General features: G+C 49.0%; 2 protein-coding genes and 1 long non-coding RNA gene across 3 annotated transcripts in view; 1 reads left to right on the forward strand and 2 right to left on the reverse strand.

Moving 5' to 3' along the window:
- Positions 1-429: 429 nt before the first annotated feature.
- On the reverse strand, positions 430-4095 carry Hoxa11 (homeobox A11). The gene is made up of 2 exons (XM_028790083.1): positions 3296-4095; positions 430-1916 (listed from the first exon to the last, which is right to left on the reverse strand). The coding sequence occupies exons 1-2, from the start codon at positions 4002-4004 to the stop codon at positions 1684-1686; spliced, it is 942 nt and encodes a 313-aa protein (XP_028645916.1). The 5' UTR covers positions 4005-4095; the 3' UTR covers positions 430-1683.
- LOC114640979 lies at positions 3528-8040 on the forward strand. The gene is made up of 5 exons (XR_003714232.1): positions 3528-4101; positions 4272-4487; positions 4593-4809; positions 4941-5086; positions 7353-8040. It is a non-coding gene; the product is annotated as an uncharacterized LOC114640979 (long non-coding RNA).
- A 9030-nt stretch (positions 8041-17070) lies between these two features.
- Positions 17071-18631, reverse strand: part of Hoxa13 (homeobox A13) — a 2158-nt gene continuing 597 nt past the window's right edge. Inside the window, exons 2-3 of the mRNA XM_028790095.1 lie at positions 18046-18610; positions 17071-17315 (exon numbers count right to left, since the gene is read on the reverse strand). Coding sequence (XP_028645928.1) covers positions 17071-17315; positions 18046-18610 — 810 coding nt within the window. The remainder of the gene's footprint in view (positions 17316-18045; positions 18611-18631) is intronic.

The following is an 18631-nucleotide window of genomic DNA, read 5'->3' on the forward strand; positions in this document are numbered from 1 at the left end:
GGATGCTAGCTGAAGAGAGACATTTGGCAGGAAAAAACAGAACAGGGTGAGAGAAATGTCACACCAGGACCCGATACTCAAATTTCTATCCTTTTTATTTTTGGTATGCCCTATTGTCTGTGTTCGTGTTAAAACATATAGGAAATGTATGATGGGTAAGAACTGGCCAAAGGCATTCATTACAAACAGAACCAACAGGGATTTCTTAAGGCAGGGAGGCAGAAGAGATTCATTTGTAGAGTGCCTGGCTCCCCAGAGGAAGTTCTCAGGCCTTAGTAGTCTGGCTCCCTGTATGCTAGCCCTTTCCAAATGTCACAGTGTTTCAAGAGATTAAAAGGACCATACCCAACATCCTCCCCACTCTCTCCAGCACCCTCAAATAAATCGACTAATAGGGAGGGGGTGGGGGAAAGGAGTATTGAAACACATTAGGTTATGGTTTCTTTATTTACAAGTCTTTTGAACACCATCCCTGTATGAAGCATACATTCAAATATTTTAGCAGTGAGCGAGTTTAACCTTGGAACACTGTAAACAGATAGAGCCTTTAAATATTTTTATTATCCCTGCCCTCCCTCTACATTGCATCTTAAAATTCGCTTTGGTTCCTTCGGGGAAATATATATATATAATATAATATTTATCTTTTAAAATAACTCCAAATCACTCTCCGGCTCTTCAAGATTGCCAGAAGCTTCCAAGCTCAGTTCTGAGTCAATGAGCACAGAGTGCAGCGTAGGAATGAGGGATTTGGGAGGAGAGAGACTTCAGCCCCTCACAGCCAAAAGGCCAAGGACCCACTGGCCAGGCCTGCTGCTCTGCTGCCTGACACACACCAAATCCAAGTTTCCTTAATGTGGTGGAGAGTTTGCCAGACTGTAGAACTCCACAGGCATTTCCTGTAGAGATTGAGGGGCCAGCAACCAGCACAGCCTCTGAATTTTTCAATGTCTTCTACCCCAGGAATAGTCAGCTCTGAGATGGGGCTTGAATGAAGACCCATCACCACCATTGGGAGGTAGAAAACCCAGGTGGGCTGCAGAAGGTGGCTGCCAGGAGCTCAGGTTTGGGTGCAGGTCAGTGGTAGCTAGGCGGGATGGGAAGGTATTAATGTCATCTGGAGAGATTTCTTCTTCCTCCAGGACTCCCCAGCTCTCTCCCATTTCACAGCCACCTTTAAGTTCAACTGTCCTTCACATTACTTTTGGAAAGCAACCCCATTCTGAATCTCTAGGAATCCTCCCCTTCCCTCCTGCCCCTATCCCCAAGCTGAAGTAGGCTTGGGGCACGCAATTTCTTGATTTAGGAGACCTGGGCCGGGGGGCAGGCTCTGTGTAGAGGGTCTTGAGTGGGTGGCCTCCATAGGGTTTGGCAGGGGGCCCAATCCCCAGTGACCACACCCAGCCCAAAGCCTTTGCAGGCTCTAAGAGTGAACCACCAGGGGTCCCAAACCATTCATTCTGTTGATTCACAACTCTTAGAATCCAATTATTAATAGGAAGCTTAATCATGGAGATCTGAACCAAGAGAGTTTCAGGGCTCCTTCCTATGGGGCCTCCCCTCTCTCTCTTATATCACCCCCCCTTTTCCAAGTCACAATGTGGCTTGACCTTGTCAAGGGCAAAATCTGCATATTATTTCACAAGTACGAAGCCCCCCTCCCAATTCCAGTAGGCGGGAGCCTTAGAGAAGTGGGTTAGCGGAGTAGTACTGCAACCGGTCTCTGTTAATCTTTTTTTCCTTCATTCTTCTGTTCTGAAACCAGATTTTGACTTGACGGTCAGTGAGGTTGAGCATGCGGGACAGTTGCAGCCGCTTCTCTTTGTTGATGTAGACGCTGAAGAAGAACTCTCGCTCCAGCTCTCGGATCTGGTATTTGGTATAAGGGCAGCGCTTTTTGCGAGTGCGTTGGCCACCTAAGGAGGAAGAGAGGCAAAGAGTGAGCGGGCAATAGGGGCTGCAACCCTCCCCAGGACCCCCATTGGAGAAGGTCTGGCCATAGGGTCTGGAGGCCCAATCCAGGCCCTTTCAAAGTCTTTCCAGGCCCCTGCCTTCAGGCTTCTATTGCTGGTCAGGGACAAGTTGCAGTCTGGAGCCGACTTCAGATAAAAGCCAGCTCCCTAGATAGGCCCCCAGGGAAAGGGCTCAGGCTGCCCCTTGAGCAGAAAGGAAGGCTCCTCACAGCAACAGGCGAGTTTGCGCTGGCTGAACCGCTTTGAACGGAGGCAAGTGGGGGTTGCTGGCTGCTCCTTGCCCCGCCAGACTAAACAAACAGCCTCCCGGGGACATTTCACCTTCAGCACCTGGGCCGCCGGTTCCTGAGGCAGTAAAGGCATGCGTCCTGGCCCCAGGCTTTCCTGGTTGCAGCCATGATTTAGCCCTCCTTAACATCTGGGGCGGCTGCGGGGTCTTTGTCAGCCTGACTTCTGATCACCAGCTTTTGCCTCTTCCGCCAGCCTCCCAGCTCTCTCGAGGTGGGAGGTGGCAGAGGAAACCCCCTACCCAGGCCTTCACTCAGTACTCACCGTCACTACACAACAAGAAGGCCCTCAGCAGGGAAGGGATGCTAGTTTAGGAAGGGAAGAGGAAAGAGGCTACCTTAAGCCTCAGGCAGGAGCTATTTGTTTACCCCCACTTTTAAGAAACACACACACACACAAAACCTTTGACTGATTTAAAAACAATTGTGAATAACAGAAGGCGGCACGTAATTGCAACCGCGCCAGAGGAAAATGGCTTCCTTTGGACAAAAAGGCCAACTTTAGGTTAATTTGTTTCTTTTAATATATTGCTTGAGCTAAGTGGGCTACTTTATCTGTTAAATGCGCTCCTAGCGCCATCGTTAAATAGCCGATGCCTTTGAATCCCAGCCGGGACTGGAGTCCCGCTGCAACACATGGCTTTTATAAAAATCTCCGGATTACCTCGCTATCAAAGGCTCCTGAAGCCCTTGTAGGGGAATTTACAGGCGCCCACCTCCGGCTCCCCAGCCTGGAGCTGGCCTCGAGCGGGGATCGTGCTGTTGAGTTTGGGAGCTGAGAAGGGAAAAAGGAAAAAAGGGGAGTTGTATTTTTTTTTTTTTGCAGGCATGCTTTGGCCGGTGGGTATTTCACGGCCAATTTCAGCACTCGCCACGTGATCCCTCCTTTTATAACAAAGTTTTGTTGGGGGAAACCTAAAGGCCCTTCATAAACCTTATATGCTTATAAAACAGCATATAAAAATTTAACAGCGGTGCTGCGCTAGATTCCCAACTCCCCTTTCATAAAGCGCTGGGCGCTGCCTTTATACGCACCGGAGCCACCGGCCTTGTCCTCAGTGTGGCCGGAAGACGACTCGGGGCTGCTGCTGCTCTCGGGTCGCCGCCGCCGCTCCTTCTCCTCCGCCGCCTCCTGACAGCCCCCGCCGCCGCCGCCTCCGTCCGAACTTGAAGTTGCCGGCGCGCCCGTGGCCGCCGCCGCCACCGCCGCAGCGGAGGTCGCAGCTGCTGTTGGGGGCCCCTTCTCGGCGTTCTTGTCCCCGGGGTAGTCGGAGGAAGCGAGGTTTTCCGGGGTGCCGTAAGCCGTCTCGAAAAACTGGTCGAAAGCCTGTGGCAGAACGCCGTTCCTGCCCACCGTGCTATAGAAATTGGACGAGACGGCGGGGGTGGGGTGGTGGTAGACGTTGGCCGAGCTCTTGGCCAGCACGTCGCCAGGCACGCCGGCCGCGCTGGGCGCCTGCAGACAGTCTCTGTGCACGAGCTCCTCCGCGGAGTAGCAGTGGGCCAGATTGCCGCGGGGGTGCCATTTAGTGGCGGGCTCAATGGCGTACTCTCTGAAGGTCACTTCGCGCACGGGTTGGACCTGGGGCAGGTTGGAGGAGTAGGAGTATGTCATTGGGCGCGAAGACGGGGTCTGGGGCAAAAAAGAAGGGAGGCTGGAGAAATCTGGACCCGAGACGTAGTAAGTACAACTTGGCAAATACATGTTAGAGGAGCAGGGACCACGCTCATCAAAATCCATCATTGGGCTACCTTGGGGTCTCCGCAGTAGCCGAGCTTAACATGATTCTCCACTGCAGCTGCCTCTTTGAAGCGGATCCGTGAAGTAGAAATTTGGAGACGTAAGCTGACGTGGAAATCTATCCCCATCCTTAGCAGGGAGGTGCTGGTCATGTGACCCGATGTTGAAATTGACAAGCCGCGAGCTAGTCCTGGCTTTTTTTTTTTAAAAACCCCCCTCCCTTTCCTTTTTTTCCCCCTCCCCTCCCTCCTCGGCTTCCTTTCTTTGTAGCCACCTCAGGGGAAGCAACAGATCGTCACTCGGTGTTCTCACCGAAAGCACGTAATCGCCGGTGTAACTCATGTTGGCTGGGGGGCCTCCCCGCGCGCAGAAAGGCTGGGGTGCTCCCCCAGGCAGCTCTCCTTTGCTCAGCTACATGGTCCTGGTCCACGAGTACTCTGAGGGCGGCAAGAGAGCGCAACTCCTGACGCCTCCCCCCACTCCCCGGTGGGTGAGGGATGCTCTGGGCTGGGGGTGGCCAGGTGAACACCCGGAATTGTATAGCTTCAGGTCCCGGAGTCTACTATCTTATGTTCAGCGCCTTCTTCGCAGTCCCCCTCCCACAGGCTTGCTCTGGGAAGCATCTCCGCCTCAGACCCTGGCTGGACCCCATTTGGGGCCAGGCTTCACAGCCACGGATGTGCCGGCCTCGTGGCTTGTCCGATTTGCACGGTGACTTGATTACACGCTCTCATTCATGGTCACTTCCGAAGCGCTTTAGTGCCTTCCGTCCCCAAACCGCCAACAGGCAAAGCGGCTTTCCTCCGCGGTTTGTCAATAATTCGCGCTGTCCGGAAGGGCCTTCGCCTTACCCGGGTTCCACCTTCCCTGTATCTTTCTGCTTACTTCCTCACCCCACACCCTGTCTCTGGAGGAACCCCTTCTCCTCGCTGCCTGTAGGGGTTTGGAGTGACTCCACAGAGCCAGAGGCACTTCTGCTCACCGGTCCGCAAGCTGCCTGGTCTGCTGAAGCTGACGAATCGGGAAACCGTGCAATTGAGGCGAACCTTGGGCTGTTTTAGAGGCGCTGAGGAGCCTTCTCCTGGGTATGCTGCACCTTTGGGGGGGGGGGACCAGGCTGCTTGCAGGGCTTCAGAGCTGTAAAGGAAAAGGAGGGTGGCAAAGAGGGACTAATGGCCCAAGGAGCCCTGGCTAAGAAAGGAGTCTCTTCTTCCTTGCAAAACCTAAGAGTGAAAGCAAAGGATATTCAAGACAGAAATCCAGACAGCTCCCACCGTTCCTGTTCTTTAGTCCATGGGAGAAGCACAATGCCAAAGAAAAGAGAGGTGCTCTCCTAGCTGCCTGCACCATGGGCCACGGAAATGTCTCGAAAGAGCAAGGCTTGCTGTACAGATAGATAGTTAGAGGCCATGGCTGCTAAGGTGCATTTAGCTTTCTCCCGAGGAGGAAATGGGGATTAAGAAGACAAAATAACGACTGCCATTCTGCAAGACGGAAGACATACTTGGGGAAAAATGAAAGAAAAAAAAAAAAAAGAGGGCGCAGGGCAGCTAGGCAAATTGAGCAGAGATGGGGCCCCAGACCTTGGGGCTTTCCACAGCTCCCTTCTTAGAAGGTGCTAGGGCGTCACAACAGTCAAAAGTGAAAAATGAAAACCTTTTTTCCCTTTCCTCATCCAGGAAATAGCCAAAGGTATTTACATATCTTGGGGAGATTTAGAGTATAAACGCTAAGATCTTTGGTATTTAAGTGTCAACATCGATTTATTTATTTATTGCTGAGCTGACTGTAACTGACTCAATAACAAATTTAATCATGTATTGCTCTGGAAAAGAACTACTCTCGTTATGTATTTTCTCCAAATAATGACCCACCATTGCATTTGAATGCCCACTGTAAATATCAATAATATCAAGTAATTACTGTGTAGTGGAGTAAACTAATTTATTAGCATTAATGTTTATGTGGTTCCAACCCCCCCTCCTTTTACAAGGGCTGCTTATCACAAATCAAGTTTCTCGGACACATTGGTTTAATGAACTCTTTATTCTGGATTTGCTGCAGGAACTTTCATGCCCCCTTGAAATCCCTGAGAGCTGAACTTGAAATTATTTGTGCATCTTCAGCTTGACATATTTGTCCACAGTGGCTTCATAGATGACTGCCATGGTGTGTGAATGAGATCTAGGAGGGAGAGGGGTCGTTGGGGAACGGGAGCTTCCGGCCTTCTAAAGCTGAGGATAGCAACTACAGGATGGTCTTGCAGCAAAAACTTCTATTTCTAGCAGTCACCAAGGAGGCAAACATATTTGTCTCTTCACAGTATCTTTTTGCAGATCGAATATAAAGGGGAGGTAGGGTTGCAAGCAGTCTTATTTGAGGAGTTCCCTGGGTTGGTTTTGCTACCTCAAACTTTCCCCAGCAGCCCACCCAGTCCTCAATACCCCTTCCCTCGAACAAAAGGAATGCATGAAGGGTTTCAGTGACTTTGCCATAACAAAGGCGCCACCATTGCAGGGCTCGCCCCGCCCCTGGGTGAAGGCAAACAAATTCTTGCACTTGTATTAGGGCTTTTAAGACTATAATTGAACCCGGGGGCGTCTAGGAGAACCGAAAACAGTTCTAGACAGACCTGTGGTTTTATAGCAGTTTTGGCAGTCAACTTCAGCTTGTGCCTGAGCAGTGGGGCCGAGGTGGCCCAGCCGCGGGGGACGTTAGGCCGCCTCCCCTGACTACATGGCAGCTTCTCTCATAATTAACTCGACTTCCCGGGATGCCATGGAGAAGGGATACCCGCAGAAAGGTCGGTGCGGCATTGTGCAGTGTTCTGCATGGCCAGTGCTTCCAAGATTCTCGTGGAGGGCTAATTGAATAGGAGCCGGCAGGTCTGTATCCCAAGGGTGTCAGCAGGAGACAAGGCAAATTCCTGAGGAAAGACTGCGGGAGGAAAAGGTGCTCCACGAGTGGCTGGCAGAGCAATTCGACAGGATGTACAGAAGAGGGGTGCCCAGAGGGGTATCCTCGAAGGGAGCGTGTGGGGGCGCTGCGGTGAAGATGGATGAGGGAGAGGCTTTTGATGGCAACCGGGGCCTGGAGCTGCCGATTGCTTTTAGTTCTATAAGTAGGGACAAGAAGTGGATGCTCAGATCCCTACGGCTGCTCAATAGTAGCCGCTTTGCCTAACCTCACCCCGCTTGGCCCTGGTAATGTGAATGTTCTTCAGTCAGGCATCAGGGTACAAGGTGCGAGCTGCCCTGATGTTCGGACCAAATCTGGAGGAAGAAAGGGAGGTCTCTGCGGGTCCTTGGTTTTCACTTTACTCTGAGCCTAACTGGTTCTTTGGCTTTCTAGGAGGCCCAAGGTCGATTTCAGCCCACCAGGATCTGGGGAAGACCCAACTAGGGGTAAGAGCACACCGGAAGGCCAAGTCCGAGTTCTATTCCTAGAAGAGGCGGCTGCGGGGAAAGGCTATGACATTGGCCCTGGACATTGGTTTCCCAGGAGCTGTTCTTTCTCAAGAACTCCACAGCACGGGGCTGTCTCCAGAAAACACTCTTCAACGTTTATTTCCCTTAATCGTCAACCCGGAGCCCTACGGCGGCTAATGCAAGAGGCCAAAAATGTTTGGAGGAAGAAAAACAAAGGCAGGAAGTGGCCGCGGCCTGACGGTGCGTGTGTCTGTAAAGAAGGGAGGGAGCCGGTTCAATCTCCTCTTGTTTTCCCGAACTTCAAGGTCTAAGCAGACCCCCTTAGGGCCTGGCCGAGGCTCCCCTCGGCGCAACATTTGGAGGTGGCCAACAATTTAAGCTTCGTCGGGCTGAAAACCTATGAAGGAGATTTGATCGGCAGAACAAACCAAGTCTTTTCCGAGGTTTCTTTTGATTTGGTCCTAAAGGGTATACGCTAGTGTCCACAGCGGCCGGTGTGGCTGTTGTTTTCCTCCTGTCGGGCTAAATGTACCAAGAAGGTGGTGGTGGTGGTGGTGGGGGAGAGATTCAGGCACCTTGCACTGCACTCTCCTTCCGAGGTAGAATATCAGAATAAAGTGTATTCAGGTGCCTCTGCTGAATCTGCTTTTCCTTGCAGTTGGAAACGTATGGGCAGTAGTGGGGGAGCATGGGGGGAACTGCCTAGGGTGATTATGGCTTTGGAGGAATCGCATTGTAGAAAGGCAATGTAAGGCCTTGTGGCCTGATTGCCTGTGCCAGGCCAGTTTCCAACACAGCCATTCAAGAGACTTCAGTTGGAAGCCTTGTCGCTTGATAGGTTACTTAGTACTATGCCACTCCAAGGGAAAATAGACACATTAGGCAACCATGAGCACTTCTAGACTCTGGGCTTCCTAATATCAACTTGAAAGGCTGCAAGGTTACTACTGCCTTCTGTCTGTGAGGCTGGTTTGGGAGGCAGCAGCTGCCAGGTATCTCTTACTTCAAGGCATCAGAAATCCCCAGTGCAGTTCCTGGAAGCATGTCATGTCATCCTCCACAGTGTGAAAGTCCAACCATACTACCTCCACTCCCCAGATGCTCCTCAAGTCTGTCTGGTCCTCAGGCTGTTCCTCCTAACCTGTCTGTCTCTCACCTTGCCTCTTCCCATCTATCCTTTCTCAGGCTTCCCCCTGCCTTTTCTGATGTCTCACCTTGGTTCAGCAAGAGTTGAAGTGTTCCCTGGAAGGAAACTACTCCACAGGTTTAATGAAAGGGTCTTCATGAGAGACCTGAACTGGATTTCTTACCTTTTTCAATGAGTACTGCATTCTAAGCACAATCTCCTCTCCTTTTTCCTCCTCCTCCTCCTCCTCCTCCTCCTCCTCTCCTCCTCCCCCTCTTTCTCCCTCTCTTCTTCTTCCTCCTTCCTCCCACCCCACCCCAAGAACACTTAGTCCTTTTCTAAGACCACCTGCTTCTATTCCATTCTGAGTAAAGTAGCTAGCCTGGAATGGGTTGGACTCACCAGATTGACCAGTTCTTGCTCTCAACCATCTAGGGTTGCTTTTCAGTGGCACCATAAATATTTTCAAAGCACCATAAATATTTTGCCTCTTGCTGCTGGCCCCGGGCCTTACTTTTCCTCTGTTCCAAAATATTGCATTATGTTTATAAAGCTGAGCTGAAAACCAGCGCCTATCTGGTGGCCATATTGTACACAGGTGTGCGAGCTGACTGGTGAGGGGTGTTGGCGAAATAACTACAGAACCAGAACTCTCCCAGTGACTGGAAGCCTGACCTCCATTTAGGTACTATCTCCATCAAAGTAGGATGTGTCTTTGGAGTATGTCTCTCCTCCAGAGCGGCAAGCTAAGGAGATAAATTGCATGGAATGTCCCAAAGATCTCCAAGTATTTGTCTTCAGAGAATGGCTTACTGGCAGATTATTTAGGTAAAATATCAAGGGATTCCCCCTTATCGCTAGTAGGTGGAGACAGGGGATAATTTGTGTGTGTGTGTGTGTGTGTGTGTGGTCAAGGAACCAGCTTTCTCCTGAGCTGGCCTACCTGCTCTCCACAGCAAGAGAACAGGTAATAATACCTTGAACTTGACCTCAACAGTTGATTCTTAGCCTAACGAGTGGGTCCAATTGCTATCCCTTGCTCCTAGACATCTGAGCAAGTCCATATCTTTCTGGACACTTGGAGGGTAGAGCACCGAGCTCAGCTTAGGGTCTCCATTGCCTAAACAATCTGGTTATCATTTAGTTTGGTGAGTTTCGAGTTGACGGGAGGAGGAAGGGTTTATTTGAGAACTATTTTTATGTTTATGATTGCTGACTCATTAGAGAAGATTTGATTTTTCCTATAGAGTGGGTTGAAGTGGGAGGAGGAAAACTTTGAACGGTGAAACCCCAGTTCTCAATAGCTATCTTATAGTCTTTATATCCACTCTCATGCCCCACAGCAGTTTCGGCCTAAATGGGGGGATGGTCTCCTCAGCTGAGTGTGTGTCTTCACTCACAAAGAGGACAAAGGAGCACAGACAGAAGGTTGGCCCTGGTCTTTGGGCTCAGTCCCTAGGCTGAGGCTCTGAAGACATCCTGGGGTGGGGGGTCGGGGGGGGCGGCTAAATTACAAATGTCTCCTAGAACAGTTCCACCTCTGCTCACTGCTGGTGGCAGCTTACATTAGAAATCCAAGAAGCGTCTCAATGTCTACCCAAGGCTGCAGGAGGATCCCTGTTCTAGGAGCCGCCCCCCCCATTCACCTTGCCAGGCAATTCTGCCATGCTATCTATTCTGTGCTACCCTTCCTGATGTATCTTCTTACCGCAGCTCTGGGGGAAAAACCCGGCTTGGGTTTTGTTTTTGCTTTTGTTTTTCTTGAAAAAGGAAAGGATAATTTGCAGGTCTCTTTGGATTCGCTTTGAATGTTAGAGTCAGTGGCCAGCTAGTTTTAAGCTATGCATTTACTGCTGGGCCTGATGCTCTGACCTGCTGCTGGCAAACACAGAGGAATTCTCTGTCCCGTGGAGCACAATGAGAGGTTGGGGGAGAGGCGGCAGGAATCAAGGAGTTTTACATTGGCACCCCCTTTACAGTTTTACATTGTCCACCTCCTTTAAAGTAGATTTAGGTAGAAGGGCATTAAGGGGCTCACCAAAGACCTGAAACTGGATTGAATGACCCCAGTAGGATCTTTATTTTCATATCTGAATCCCAGCCGCCAGGGCGGCTGAGCCGCTGTTTCTATCCGACAAGAACTTCGGTTCAACTAACGTCTACTTCTGGGCCTGAATAAGCTCACTTTTGCCCCGATAGGCCCCCGCGGGCTCAGAAATCTCCCATACAGGGGCAATTTCTGCCTTTCCAGGATAAAGGCATAGCTTGGGCTATCCCTAGCTTCAAAGACTCCTTTCTTTCAAAGGAGGATGGGGATAAAGGGAATTGAAAAGTAAAAAAGAATCTTGCCTCGGTGCTCAGGCTACCAGGGCCAGGACCCGCTTGCAGCAAGAGTGATGGCCTGGCCAATTACGTGTCCTGTGCTTTTTCTGTAGTCGTGGCGGCTTCTTTCTCAGGCGGCCCTGACCGTGAAGAAGGCGGTGGCTCCGAGGACTTGACCTTTACGGTGCGAAGAGCGAAGAGCGGGTAGAGGACTCTCCAGCTTCGGCTGGCTCCAGCCTCTGACACCCAATAGCAGCCCAGACAATCCACGCACAATGGGCGTCTCACCTCCATTTCCCCTCGTGTTTCTGTGCGGGACCACACGTTCTTGACTAAGAAACAAAGCCCCAAGCAAGCTTTCACCACCTAACTCCCATCCCCAGGGCAGAAGTCAGGGCTAAACCGGGCTTCCCAAGGCCCTCTCCTCTTCCTAGATCCCAGCCGCCCTCGGCCAGCCCCTGGGTGTTACACGGTGCCAGGCAGGCCCGGGCGGTGCTAAGCTCCGGAGCGCCGGGTCTTGTCTTCAGGCTTCGGGCGGCAGATGCTCGGGGGACCTTGAGTCCCGAGTCTGTTTCCCTGTCCAGGTGGAGCCAGAGCCTGGCTCTCCTTGGTTCCTTTCCCTCAGCTCCAGGCTCTCAAGGCTTAAGTGTTGGGGACAGCAAAACGCGGTGTCTTTTCAGCCCGTCTCAAAAACCCCTTTTTGAGAAAATGTTCCTGTCAAGTTTTATTTCCCGTTGCAAAACCACCTTCCACGCAGCCAAGAATTAAGGCCAGGAGAGATTAAATACCCGATTATTCTCCTGGGGACAGAGGGGCGGGGCGGAGAAGGGGGCACCCTCACAAAACCTTCTCCTCGGTCGCCTGTTCTCAGCAAATAGTGCCTGGAGCCCGGGGAGGCCTGCGAGGCCTGCGGTGACGTCAGCCCGAGACTCCAGGCGGCTCACAGCGCGTGTCCGCGGCCCTTCTGTGTCCACGTAGCACGAGCTGCTCATCCCACCATCGCGACCTCCTCCGCGATCCAGCGGCTCTTCTGTCTGCCGCCCGCATGCCGTCGGAGCCGGGTGGGCCAGGGCAAGTTCCGGGCCTCCATCTTGAGCAGAGGTGTCCTGTCCCCAATAGGCGCGACACTGGCAGCCCTCTGAGTCCACAGCTACGTTGCTCTCACTTGCCCACACCCTTGCACCTGGGTAGGCCTGCGCCTCTCGACGGCTCACAGAAGTTTAAAGATCTTAGACACCGATGAAATTATTTCTGCCGGGTGGGTTCAGCTCTGCAGCAGAGCCGGATAGAAACGAAATGGACTGTGGCAAGGCCTTGGCTGCTTTCTCGCTGGAATTTTTTTCTGCGCAAGCATCACCTTTCTTTTATAATAACATTTTAAAGAGCAGGCAACTCTCAGGCATTCGTCGGCTCCCGGTAGATGCGTTGAGAACTGAGTAGTCATTTTTATAAAGAACGAAGCCTGATTTTATTTACCCGGCGGCGGAGCAGATGAAAACTTAATTAGCGTGCCTGTCTAAAACCCAGGCAGGCATAAATCTCGCCCGGCCTTTTGGATAGGGCCGCATCTTTGCTTATGAAAAATGGGATGCAAGCAACTCTGCTGCACATTTCTCTGATTCTCCGGGTCTCGGGCTGCTGCCGTGCATTCGATCAAGTTTAAAGGAATGCACATAAATCAGCAACCCCCTAGAGTCTCTTCAGTGAGGTTCACAAGCCCAGAAGGGCGCCTATGGACCCCCATCAGGGGATTAGTAGTCCAGGGCAACGTTCCTCACAGCTCCTAACCCCCGGAATTCACTGAGAGGAAGCGAGATGCTGCGTCTTCACCCGCCCAAACACTCAGCATCGAGCAATAATCTATACTTATCTATAATCTGGCTATTATTTGGACACAAATACGTCACACTTAGCTGAATTTCACTGCCTTCGGGTGAATCTCTAACAAAACATTTAAATTAGGTTGAGTATTTTAAATGAATATCTTCCCCTTTTGTCTCTAAGTTCGTTTGTTTTTAAAATCTTACATTAATTAAAAAAAAAAAGATTGGCCTCGGTTCAGCCTCAGGCGTAAATACTTAGTGAAATGCATAGTGACGTTTTACAACCGTCCACTTAAAGTTACTTAATAAATCTGACAGTATTGGGAGCAGATGGAAAAGGTCGTCTTTTTCAAGTTCTATGTTTATAATTTTTATTCAGGAAGTTTCCTTTTTAGAAAAAAATTACTTGAATGAGGTTTTCAACATCATTATTTATGGATCAGTCTCTATTATTATTCCTGTGGGGTTTTTTGTTTGGTTGGTTTTTGTTTTTGTTTTTGTTTTTCCAGGAGGAGGCCAATGTTCTCCTGACTATCTTGTTTGAAAAGATTTAGGGTGGTTCCTATTTAAAAATGAAAAAGTCTCCAGGCGGCAGCATACTTCTTTAATCTCAGCACTCTGGAGACTAGGCAGGTCAATTTGTGAGTTCGAGGCCAGCCTGGTCTACAGAGTGAGCTCCAGGACAGGGAAACTGTACCTCACAAAACAAAATACCACCATCAACAAAAAAAAAATTAAAAATCTAAGAAGTCATTATGATTCATAACCACCTGAACTAATCTGTAAATCCATGTCCATGTCCATTTTAAATAAGAAGGGAGTTAGCTGAGATTGGCACTGTCAACAACCATGTCAGAACTAAAGGGAGGGGTACCCTGATATCTTCTGGGGGGGGGGAGAGAGAGAGACAGAGAGGGAGGGAGAGAGAGAGAGAGAGAGAGAGAGAGAGAGAGAGAGAGAGAATACACTTTACCCAGAACTCCTGCAATAGTGGTGGCTTTCGAAAGGGGCAGTATTCCATCTGCAGAGCTGCTGCTAGCCTCTTTCCTAGGCCGTAGGTGCAGAAGATTTCTAAAGAAAAATATCTCCCATCCACAGAAGAGTCTTATTTGGAGCAGCTCATAAACAGTGTCTGATCCAACTCGGAGGGGAATTTCCAATACTTTAAACATTTTGGAGAAGTCATTAATGTTGCTTGCTGGTAGTTCATTTGGAAATGAGGCTGTAATACAAGGTGCAGGCTGCTGGGTCTCAAGTAGTATTTTCATGTGTTTCCACGAACGGTTGACAATCCTCAGGGTAGCAAAAAAAAAAAATTACACTTTACAAGACCGTCTAACATGTATGTTTCAGGGCCATTCTTTGTTTAAGCAGCTTTATATTTTTTCCATAATTCTTCATCTAGAAAGACATAAAGAGGTCTTCTTTTCAACTCTTTGTAAGTCTTCAGGCGAGGCCAGAGATGTTTCCATCATCTGAGATTGTAGCGAGAAAATATTTTTCCAGAAAATGATAAATTCAGTTCTCCCATTCACGATTATCTTCCCTTGACGTAAAGGTAAGAATCTGCAGCTGAAAATCCAAATTTCAAAGCTACTGGTTCCTTTGACATTTTAATATGTGTGTGTGCGTGCACAAAGGATTTGACAAAAAGAAAAAAACAAAAACAAAACCCCACATTATCCCACTTGTATATCAAATACATAAACATGCTGTACTATTTATGACTCTGAACACAATATCTCTTGTATTGCTGGGGGGTCAATAAACAATATTTATAATACTGATTGTTAATATAGTTTTGATGGTGGTTATTGATATTAAGTATGTTTATTTCTCCTACAAAACAAATGGTAGGTGGGCAAGCATCAATATAAGATTGCACACCACCATGGGGCAACGATCAGCTTTGAGCTGTCCAGAATAATTTTCCTTCTGCATCTGCATTGTGATCATTTTGTAGATGAAATATTTAAGTTCTCCTACTGACTTCTTAGAGAGGTGGATTGCTTTGAATTTTTGAAATGTAACTCTAGAACTCTAGAGTTAGGAAGGTATGTGAAACTTTTTAATTTGCCGTAAAGATTCCCAGATAGTTCTAATTAAGGTCACAGACCACCTTGGAGGGTGAGGGCCAGGAAAGAATGGTTATTTAAGAACACCTCTTGGACTGTAACAAACATGCACAGCTTTAAAACAGATCTGGAGAAATCTGATGCACAGCAAACCGCTCTGAGGACAGATGAAAGTTGGCCATTAAAGAAAGGAAGCAAAATTCACCGCATGAGGAGCATTTTGTACCCCAGTTCTAGAAGTCGCCTTAAATTACAGTGTCTTCAGTCATCAACAATTAATAATACTATATCTGTACAAATTCTACAATTATATACACAAGCACACAAACACTGATATGCAAATACACGTATAAACATATATTATATATTCACATATTATATACAAGCGCATGTATAATTTACATATATTCAAATCTTCTCCTTTTGGAGCAAAAAATTATGACTACTAAATCTTTAAAACAAGTCAAGTAAGAGCTCAATTCCCTTGAAGCCGAAGAAGTACAAGGAAGCTTGTCAACACGAGGTGGCGCCCTTGATCTACGAATCTGGCTGAGGCCAATTCATGAGCTGTCAAAAGTCAAGGTCACAAATTGTCTTTTTTCGTCAAGGTCAAGGTTTAAGGCCTTTCCTGGTCCTGTCATTTCAACAAATACCAAAAACCTGTCCTTTCAGTCACATGCAGACTTAGGAGCAGATTTTAAAATACGACAGGCTAGGCATTGCTGATACCCAACAACTGGTTTTCATTTGCCACAGGGAGCCTGGGAACGTACAGTGTCTCTCCCTCTTTTCCTTTCTTTCCCTTTCAGAATACCTGACACTTTCATCTCCTCAAAATCTTTTCATTTGTAGGCTTTTAGTTATGTGAGATTTCTTCCCCTTTCTCATAAAAATATTTAGAAAAAAAAACCCTCAATAATAATAGAAGACTGTTCCTGGGGTTTTTTAAGACAAACCTGCTTGTTCGGGTTTTTGTGCAGTGCAAGTTCCGCATAGAAAAGTAACTCGAGTGTTTCCTTCAGATTTTAATGGCAGTGATTATTTTATTAACAGAGTTAATACCACTATCTACAGATCTAATTTTCATTTTTAGTGGAAGTATTTAAAAAGCAGGTGCACAAATACATTTTCACAGTGTGCTGAATGTCTTTATTTACAAGATAGCATTTATAGTGAATATGAACAAAACGAATGTGTGACTTGAAATTACGGCTTGATTAAAAATGTGCTGTGAAGATGAATCCCTAAACTTTCTACTGCAGTCTCCTACCACAATAAACAAGGAAAAATTACTAATCCTTTAGTAAATTAAAATATAGAATGTAGACATTTAAACATTTTGGGAGAACGGGTTACCATTTTGAGTTTTTTAAGTAAAAAGGGAAAATGGTATCTCTAGCCAAATGTTTAACAAGTATTGGAAAATGCCAATTTAAAACAAATTTAAAGAAAGAGTATGTTTCAATAGAAATCCATGTTAGGGTAGGACCTTCCAGGAGATGGGTCGTAAAGTGAATTCTTCAGATTATCTGGTGAGATCTAAACACTTCAAAAAATTACAACAAATCCTGTGGAAAAATCTCTGACAGTGGGTTAATCCAACATGTTTGTTGTAAGTAATTGAAAGGTATTTCCAGAAGTTCTTTACTCACACAGGGTTCTCTTGTAGCCTCAAGGGTTTAGCTGGCCATATTTACTATCAAAACAATAGATCCTTGGATGAGCATTCTCTCTTGTCTCCCTTTTTAGCAATAGTTCAAATAAAAATTTCAGTGCCTTTCCCCCTTCTAAGCCTACACATGAAACATTTTTTTCAGAAAGGAACAATGGTAGGAATTTCAATAAGGTTTACCTGAGCAGGCACTTAACATGCAAAGGGGATGGTGTCGGACAGGCGGCGTGGAGACAGCCTTTGTTTCTGTAACCAGTTTTCAGATTACCATCTAACACAGTGTCCTAAAATATAATGGTCACATAAATACTTACAAGATTTGAGCAAATTCATAATTTATCTGAAATTGTGTGTTTTAGGGGCTGACGAGTTGACTTTAGAGTTTGTCACTTAAAGGTCTGGTGGGGTTGTCGGGAGAACTGGCAGTCTTTACCATTTCTTAAGGTTTTTGTTTTGTTTTTAAATTGTAGATTCCATTGAAGAGACAGTCCCCTTAGGAGAGCAAAACGCCAGTGTCTCTCTATCCGATTCTTCAGTTATTATTACGGATTATTATTATCTGGGCAAAGAAACCAGTCCTTAAGCGTTTCTTCAAGCTGCCCTCTGCTGCACCTTTCAATCCATTAGCTAGTGGTCTTGAGTTTATTGATGACTTTTTTCTCTTTGACCCTCCTGTTCTGGAACCAGATTGTGACCTGCCTCTCAGAGAGGTTCGTTGTGGCTGATATCCTCCTCCGTTTGTCCTTGGTAATGAATTTGTTCGTAGCATATTCCCGTTCGAGTTCTTTCAACTGCACCTTAGTGTAAGGCACCCGCTTCTTTCTCCCCCTCCTATAAGAGCTGGCGTCTGAAGGATGGGACACGACGTCTGTAAGATAAGGAAGAAGGCAAGTTACTCTGGGAGCCGACCTGAGCCAGAACACAGGCGACAGCTCAATGTGAGCTGCCGGCCTTGCAGTCCCTGATTGCTCTTTGCCACCAGCGCTGTACAATCCAGCCTTCTGCCAAAGCCTGGAGCGTTAGTAGGGGGTATGGTTAGCTGTGTATTGAAATGAAATCGCCCAGAATTCCAGTGACCACCCCAATCGGCTCATCCTGCATGGACAGCGGTCCACACCTTAGCACTCAACAGGGCACACACCAACACTTCTGTAGAGCTGGGCTCCTCTCAGCTTGCCTCAAGTCCCAACATTCTATGCTTCTCCAACGAAGCCTTTTTTTTTTTTTTTTTTTTCAGAGAACCATCAGGGACAATTTGGTGAGCTCAAGATCAAGTCTATTTCCCATCTTGGAGTCAATGTCAAGGGCTTGGGAGGGTGGGGTACACAGGGAGAAAGGGGCTGCCGGGGTTGGAACCCCACAAGCTCCCTCCCAGCCACCCCTTACCGAAGGAGGGCCGGGGGCCAACTCAACTTAGGGCAGGGCGGACGGACAGCGCCAGCCAGCCGGGGATCGGGCTCCCAGGGGTGCAGAATTGCTAGGGCAAGCCAGGCCAGGGAGAGTGCAGGGGGGGAACACCCGAGTGACCCTGGGGTGCGAGCCGAGGAGAAGCTGGAGAAAAGCTGGAAGACCCAGGCTGGAAAGGGGGCGCCATTTACCGGGCAGAGTGGACTTCCAGAGGTGGGGAGGCTGCGTCTGCTCTTTGGGGCAGTACATTTGGCCGTTCCAGCCGTTGGGCAGAGCCCAGGGCTGATAGCTTTCCATGGGAAGCCCCAGAGGCTCGTGGCGCGACTCGCCAGGACCCCCGAGCCCCGGCACCACTGGCATATCCAGGTAGCCGGGCACGGGCTGGTGGTGGTGGTAAGGCCCGGCTGCGTAGCCCTGGTGGTAGAAAGCAAACTCCTTGGCGCGGGAGCTGAACTCCTCGGCCGCGGGGCCGGCGGTGTCCATGTACTTGTCGGCGAAGGCGGCGGCGGCCGAGGCAGGCTGCGCGCACGACTTGATGGCGTTGGGGTGCGGGCCCATGCGGGCGCACGGGTAGTAGCCGCTGCCGAAGTAGCCGTAGGGCAGAGCCGCGGGCCCCGACGAGCTCTGTGCCGCCGCGGAGCAGGGACTGCACTGCTTGGCGGCCTCGGCACCCGCGGGCCCCGCCGGCCCGGGCCCTCCCGACGACGACGCGGCGGCGGCGGCGGCGGCGGCGGCAGCAGCGGCGGCAGCGGCTACTACCCGTGCGCCCGCATGGGC

The sequence above is a fragment of the Grammomys surdaster genome, unplaced genomic scaffold (assembly GCF_004785775.1).
Source record: "Grammomys surdaster isolate TR1022 unplaced genomic scaffold, NIH_TR_1.0 125861, whole genome shotgun sequence".
Lineage (NCBI taxonomy): Eukaryota > Metazoa > Chordata > Mammalia > Rodentia > Muridae > Grammomys > Grammomys surdaster.

Coding starts and splice junctions, on each gene's coding strand:
- Hoxa11 (XM_028790083.1), bottom strand. CDS start 4,004: ATGATGGATTTTGATGAGCGTGGTCCCTGCTCCTCTAACATGTATTTG. Junction 1,917..3,295: donor GGACAAGGCCGGTGGCTCCG/GTGCGTATAAAG, acceptor CTTCCTCCTTAG/GTGGCCAACGCACTCGCAAA.